Consider the following 7,520-nt stretch of genomic DNA (forward strand, 5'->3'; position numbering starts at 1 on the left):
ATGAGTAAATTAGAGCTTACAAACGAGCCGCAACGTTACGTGTCGGATTCGGACCGGGCGGCAGCTTTAAACTACTTATTTTGTTTTTTACCCTCAGGGTCGTCCCGGACCAAAAGGAGAACACGGAGACTCTGGCCTGCCTGGACTAAAAGTAAATCCCGCTCCGAGCTTTTGCTTTTGTCCTTTCATTCTGTTTGCTTCTGAGCGCAGTCCAGCTCACGGGAGGGTTCTGGAACGGGGAGGACAAACGGGATCGTGTGCAGGTGTCCTGAGGAACCTGCCAGGAGCGAGTCATCTTCCTCCTCGTGGATCAAGTGTTAATATGAGAGTGTGACATGTTGGTGGATGATGTGAAGTGTTGATGTGGGATTGCGCGACGGGAATGGCCGCCCCCGTAAATCGAAAGTGAGATCGATGAACTTGTCAAAGGAGTTCTGGAAGGATTCCCGTCAGGAAGTGGACTACAGACGGAGGATCAGGAGAGGTTGAGAGGCCCAATTCGCTTAGGGATGAAATTCCTCCGGCGCTATCGTGCTGAATAAACATCTGTCGTGAGTCCCGACGACTTTGACGATATACTGGAGTCCACTTGAGAGTGATAGCAGCACCCCAGACTAACGACCTAGTCATTAGTTAACTACAATCTCAATTAGGGTTGGGTGTTATGTTCTTTAATGTTCTTATGTTCTTTCCCCCCCCCCCCCCTTTACAATTCACATTGACATTATTCAGAAACAGGCATTTGAGACTTCCACTGCAATTTTAATTTTAACCCCACCCTCCACCACATAGCATGAAATGGTACAAAGTAAGAGTGTGGTGAACTGCCAGAGGTTTAAAAAAAAAAAAAAAAAAAAAAAAAAAAAACAGGTAAGGTTACCCAAAACTGAAAAATAATGTACATTTTAGAATGATACAAAAAGGCAAAGTCTCCAGACTTAAACCCCATTGGGATGATCTGGACACAAGAATGAAAGCAACCTACCAGAAATTTCTGAAGAATATTTCATTTCCATTGTAGAAAGAACACCATGAGTGTGTTCAGCTGTTATATCTGCCTAAGGTGCCTACTTTTACGAGTCAAAATATATCTTGGTTTACAGATTGAGTCCATAATTTCTTTTGTAACTTGAACTGTTTGTGTTTTATGCTTTAATTTCAGAGTACAGTAAGACATCGAACTGCGCAAATTTCAATGACAAAATACTGAAAACTTGGGGTACCAAAGCAGCAAAATTATTCTATTGGCACCATCTTTGTGCCAAGAACTATGTTGAAGTGAACTGAAGGAGCTTCATTCAGGCAAAAGTTTGTGCTTTGTCATCATCTTGTGGCATTGTGGTGCCAAAGAACTAACTTGAAGTGAGTTGAGGAGTTTCATGTAGACAAAGGCAGTTCTTTGCCGCCGCCATGTGGTATGTTGCTGCCAAGGAACTAATTTGAAATGAGTTGAGGAGTTTCATGAAGACAAAAGTAATAATTTGCCACCGTCTTGTAGCATCGATAGGCATTTCTAAACAATTTTTGGGAGGGGGAGTGCCAATTACTCACTGATTTTTGCTATTATGAGATGCCATGAAAGAGAACTCCTCAAATAAAAGAAAAAGACTTTCTCAGAAAATGTTGGGACACTTTCACACCTTTTTGCTGTGTGTGTGCTGTGTGACCGCAGGGCTCGCCAGGACCTCGCGGACCCATCGGACCCATCGGAGCTGCTGGAGTTAGGGTGAGTCTAGACCAGGGAGAACTTTGAATGAATGGCCAACATTTGTGACCAGCCGACTTTTTATCTCATCACTTTGGTCTTCAGGGACCTCAAGGGAAGGACGGAGTGTCAGGACCCAGAGGACCCGCTGGGCCCATGGTGAGTCGGGAGACAAATATTGACCTTGCGGGTCCTGAAGAGCGTCTGTCATCGGGAGATGCAGGACGTTTGTTTGTGTTCTCGCTCTCATTGAATTTTCCCTGCAGGGACCGCCGGGCTCTCCTGGAGCGCCCGGTCCAGAAGGAAAACCCGGGAACACAGGCCCGAATGGAGCTACCGTGAGTGATGTCGCCTGACGAACGTCGTGTGAGAGAAAAAACATTCTTTCGACTAACTGATGTTTGTGCACGCTTGTGTGCTTTTAGGGTTCTGTGGGTCCAAAAGGAGACAAAGGAGAGCGCGTGAGTGAAACGTCCGGGAGTAGTCGACATTACCACGAAGATGACTTTGTGCTTGACCTTGTCCCCGTTGTTGTCTTTCGGGTCCTCAGGGAGACTTTGCTCCTCAGAACATGATGCGCTCCATCGCCAGGCAGGTGTGTGAGCAGCTCGTCAACGGTAAGTCAGACCACGCCTTCAACTTCATCTTCATCTTGTCCACAACCTCCATGTTGACTTTTCCGTCGTCCTCGACGCTTGTCCTCCACAGCCCAGATGAACCGCGTCAACGGTCTCCTGAACCAGATCCCGAGCGGCATCCACCGCAACAACAACCCCGGGCCCCCGGGGCCCACCGGACCTCCTGGCGCGCCGGGACCGCGCGGAGAGCTGGGCCCCGCCGGAAGAAACGGTTTCCCCGGAAACCAGGGACCGCCGGGACAGACCGGGGAGGCGGGATCGTCCGGAGAGAAAGGCGAGCGAGGCGTGTCGGGCGTCGGACAGAAAGGCCCCCGAGGACCACCGGGTACGTACGCTTCTACAGACGTGTCGGATTGTTTTTGTTATGACATGCTGATTGACAGAGCAAAGCGAGAAGATGAAACATCAGCACTTTTTTTCCCCTCTCTAGCTTCCAAAATGACTTCAGTAACATTTAGACAAAATGGGACATGATTAGACAGAATATGGGGGCACTATAGGACATAATAGGACATGATGGATTTAAACGGGACATTATGAAACACAATAGGGGACATACTGTAATTGTATTGATTGTACTTGATCGTCGTGATAGTGACCGCGTTCCTCCCGCCAGGTCCACCAGGAGAGAGCCGGACGGGCCCCACGGGCCCGACGGGCTCCACAGGGCCTCGCGGTCCACCCGGTCGTCCAGGTTACGCCGGCGCACGCGGTTCCCCCGGGGCGGCCGGCTACTGCGACTCTTCACAGTGTGTGGGGATTCCTTATAATGGTCAAGGATACGCGGGTAAGTGAGCCAGCGACGACGCTTTGTGTTCATGCCGAGTACGACGCCCACTTGTCAGAAAAAGCTGTGAAGGACTTCCTGTTACCGTAGCACGTGAAGTTTACTCTTCTTAACGCTTGTTACGTTTCTCCACTTGCATAATAAACATGCTAGAAATGTGTTTCAAACTTGCTAGAATCATGCGCCAATCTTGCTACTAACATGCTAGACATCCTACGATCATGTTATAAGCATACTTCCGTATAAAGGTCATTTTCATATAATTTGGTTAATAATGGTAAAGACGTAAAACAAAATGTAATCAAATCAAATTCTTTTTTGAGACATGACCTTGATTTTAAGGGGGTGCACGTTTCCCGTGGTGAAACAGCCTTCTTAAAGTCCTATTTTAAAAAGGTTACTGATGATTTAAACTGTTAGGCATTCATAGTAAAGGCAATCCAAGGCTAGACGAGTTGCAAATTGTCGTGGCCCATTGAAATACACGTCTTTTTATTACGGTAAAGACGAAAGTGCATATTTGCATATGTTGCCCTTCAAACTCTGTGGATACAAGTGTAGAAATAAAACGCAAGTGCTCATTAAACACATTACACTCTTGTTTTTATACAATCGTAATCACAATAAAGACAAGTAATTGTTCTGATACTTTCACAAAATTAATATCTGTCTGCCATTATGTGAATGCAAAAATAGGATCTCTTAAGAGGCATTTGTGTTCGTGTTCATTTTGTGGAAAAAGCATATTAAGCAATAGGGTTTCAAAAAACTGTAAAATGTTCAAATGTTTTCTACAAAAAAAAACAATTATTACCTTTTGAATGCTAACAACTGCCAATAATTCAAATACTGATATCAGTAAAAATAATTGAATTCCAAAATGAAATACACTGGGGTATGTCTTTACCTTTATTGATCAAAATGAAAGTGACTCTTACACACACATGCCATCTGCGAACATGCTACGAACCTTCTACAAACAGGCTACGATCATGCCACAAACATGCTACAGTCATACAACGAGATGCTACTCGCTCAGAGACAAACTTACCAGAGTTGAAGTTTGATGTAATTTGGGAAGTGCGTACGTAAGTGTGCATGCGTTTCTTGACGCTGTGTGCTGTGATGCTCCTTCCAGGTTCTGCGTAGTTTTACTTTGCCGCCTGCGCTGCTTTCATGACTTCCCGAAACGCTCTCGAGACGTTTGAGGGAAGCGCTAACAAACTTTGCTGCAACAACAAACAACAACAACAACAACAACAAACAACAACAACAACAACAACAAACGGGAACTAACCAACAACAAACATCGGTGGCGGCAGCGGCAGCCATTTTGTGGCCAGTTTGCATCTTGACGCCAAACAACGACGAGGAGCATGCGGCCGACAACAACGACAACAACAGCAACAACGAGAACGTACTAACAACGCCGAAATGAACTCTTGATGCTTTGTTACCTAGCAACCCTCAACCTGCTGCCTGCCAACGCCAACAACAAACCTCTTTTATTATTAATAGTAATAAATAATAATACAGTGAACCCCGACTATCATATTTATGTATTACTTGCGAATAGTGACAATCTGTAAGTAATTGACACCCGCCCTGACATGTTTCCAATTGCCTATAGTCGTCATTTAAACCCTACGCCAAACTCTGATCCCGAAACATTTTGCACCTTACAAATAGAGGTGCAACAATTAATCGATTATCAAATGAATCAACAACTATTTTGATTGGATTTAATGCGATACATAGATATTCATTTTTTAAAAGGATGCATGGTACACAAAAAAAATGTTGATCTTTAGCTTGCTATCCAACACCGCCAGTGGCAAGCTGGATTTTTCCCTGCGCCGTCTTGAGACGTTTACCGCCCTGCTTTATCCAACAGACCCTCCTAGCCGGCCTGTCCGACCTCGACTTTACCTCTTGTAATGTCAAACTCGCCGGCTATCGCAGATAAAAAATAAATAAATAAATAAAACAGCCAGATAAGCGCAAATAAGAATCATGTCGTCGAAATTTTGACTCACTGTGATATATAGTTAAAAACCCGAAATAAATCCTTGACGCCAAAGTAACTTGCGGAGTTTATCTTTGCACAGAGGTCAGATAGCACACGTCGTGACAGGCAGTATTTCTGTCTGGCCACGAGGAAGTCTCACACAGATTTTTATACCCACCCCATATGCAAATAGTTCAAATCGATCATTCAGATCGATACACCTTGGGCCATATTCACCCGCTCGCTGTTTTTTTTACGCGCCAGGGCTTGCGCACTTTTCAACTACGCTTGTACCTTGGAGACTTTTGACACATCCGCCGCACGGAACCGAGGAATAAATGCGGAAACACCAATGGAACATGCAGTTTTCCTCAGACCCGTGAATGTCATTGACAAAGCACACTATAAATTAGAAAATATCTTCAGTGAATGTAGAAAGACAATAAAAAGTTAAATCTGGGGAAAGAAATGTGAATACACTTTATAGCTTTCTGGAAATCGCATACAATATTATTAGTACTTGTGGCGCATGTTGGAACTGAATCCCAACTTGAAGTGCAATATGATGTTTAACCTTCACGGGGTGCGTACTTACTACAGCCTTGGACGCGCATAAGAGGAAAAGTGCTGAAGTCGATGGGAAAATATGCACAAGGCCAGATGCGACAGGGAACGCCCGCATTTTAGGATTGCGCCACCCTTTGTGTGTATCTGGAACTCAGGTGCATAAATGTGGACGGGAAAATCATTCCCTCATGGGACATGCATACAGACTTTGCACACCTTTTGCAGTCGCTGTTGTTCTGACCTGACGCACCTCGTGTGATCAGATTCATCCAGCGAAGCGTTACAATTCACTAGCGAAGGCCTCGGAACAACAGTATCTCAAATATGTATGCGGGGGTTCACTGTATTGGATAATGTGATGATGATGAAGATGAAGATGAAGATGATGATGATGATGATGATGATAATGATGATGCAGATGCATGTGTGGCGTGACGTGAGAGCATCTGAAGACCCTCAGGGCATGCCGGAGGTTCATGTACACAATCATTAGTTTGCTTTTGTTGCTTATTAAATGAATGTCACACTTTGCACCAGCAAAAATCCAAAGAAAAAGCCAACGCGGTGCAAAGTGCTGAACGGATGAATGAATGTTGACTAACACGCTTTACACGCAAACTAGCTGCCCCCCCCCCCCAGCCCCGCGTACTAACAACTGGCTCAAACAGGAAGTCACGCACATACTCTGTTGCCATGACAACAACTACAACAGGAAATGCTCTGTGAGCAGGCCGCTTCCCTTTGGGCCCCGACAACTCCCCGGTGGCCCCGCCCCCCGACGATGACCAATCGGCCGAGAGGCGACGCCGGAAGCGCTCACTAGCAAGAAACATCGCCTCCTAGACGCCATCTTGTTCTTCTCCTCCGTGTTTGCTGTGATGATGAAACACCTTGACAACTTGTGTGTGCGTGTGGGTGTGTGCGTGTGTGTGTCAACATTTGTAACATATTTGCTTTGTTTTTGTATCGGCCGCCGTGCAGCAGCAGCAAAAGCTCTTTTGCTAAGTTTAGCTAGCAACTATTTATCAGCCCGCAATATTAGCCACTTCCTGTCAAGCTCATGTAGCCACGCCCCTCATTTGCATGTCTTTGATGTTCATTTTGTTTCAGATTGTCAGTCAAAAAGACAACTTTTTATTTATTTCTCACACAAGAAAGAAAAGCTTTTTTCAATAAAACCACTGAAAACACTAACAATTGTGTGGCTATTTGTGTGCGTGCGTTTGTGTGTGTGCGGCATGCACGTGTGTGTGCATGTTTGTGTGCGTGAGCGTCCACTGTGTGCGTTTCTTTGAGTGAAAGTCTACAGTGCGTGTCCTGTGTGTGTGTGTGTGTGTGTGTGTGTGTGTGTGTGTGTGTGTCCGTCCGCTTGCATCTTTTGTGTTTGTGTGTCCATTCTGTGTGTGGGTGAGTGAGTACTTAGTGTGTATGTGTACACTGTGTGTGCGCATGTATGTGTGTTCCATTTGTTTGTGTATTCGTGTGTCCACTGTATGTGTTTGTTTGTGTGCATATGTTTAATTAGTGTGTGTGTGTCTCCTTTTTGTTAGTGTGTTAACTGTGTATGTGTGTGTCTCCTGAGGTTTCGTCAGCTGACTGCCTCATTGTGGTTATCACCTCCTGCTGCTGCTAGTCTTTGACCTTTTGACCCCAACAGCATGGAGAAGATGGCACCTGACACATTTTGCAAGATGGCACCTGACACATTTTGCATGATTGCATGATCTTCCCGATGGATCATCTCGTGCCTCCCGCCCAGCACACGAGCGCCTCAACTCTGGTGTCCGCGCACATAAAAATGTTCTGATACATGTG

General features: G+C 45.4%; 1 protein-coding gene across 6 annotated transcripts in view; it reads left to right on the forward strand.

The window, feature by feature from the left end:
* Positions 1-6,888, forward strand: part of col12a1b (collagen, type XII, alpha 1b) — a 116,098-nt gene extending 109,210 nt beyond the window's left edge. For 4 of the 6 annotated variants that reach the window (XM_061705168.1, XM_061705165.1, XM_061705164.1 and 1 more), the window contains 9 exons: positions 98-151; positions 1,673-1,726; positions 1,811-1,864; positions 1,972-2,043; positions 2,131-2,166; positions 2,256-2,322; positions 2,414-2,668; positions 2,960-3,130; positions 6,436-6,888. In XM_061705168.1, coding sequence (XP_061561152.1) covers positions 98-151; positions 1,673-1,726; positions 1,811-1,864; positions 1,972-2,043; positions 2,131-2,166; positions 2,256-2,322; positions 2,414-2,668; positions 2,960-3,130; positions 6,436-6,548 — 876 coding nt within the window. In that variant the 3' untranslated portion in view covers positions 6,549-6,888. Of the gene's footprint in view, positions 1-97; positions 152-1,672; positions 1,727-1,810; positions 1,865-1,971; positions 2,044-2,130; positions 2,167-2,255; positions 2,323-2,413; positions 2,669-2,959; positions 3,131-4,268 lie in introns of all 6 variants that reach the window. The other 2 variants (XM_061705166.1, XM_061705167.1) reach the window with 2 other exon arrangements.
* The last annotated feature ends 632 nt before the right edge of the window (positions 6,889-7,520 follow it).

This window comes from Phycodurus eques, chromosome 18, assembly GCF_024500275.1.
Source record: "Phycodurus eques isolate BA_2022a chromosome 18, UOR_Pequ_1.1, whole genome shotgun sequence".
Classification (NCBI taxonomy): Eukaryota; Metazoa; Chordata; class Actinopteri; order Syngnathiformes; family Syngnathidae; genus Phycodurus; species Phycodurus eques.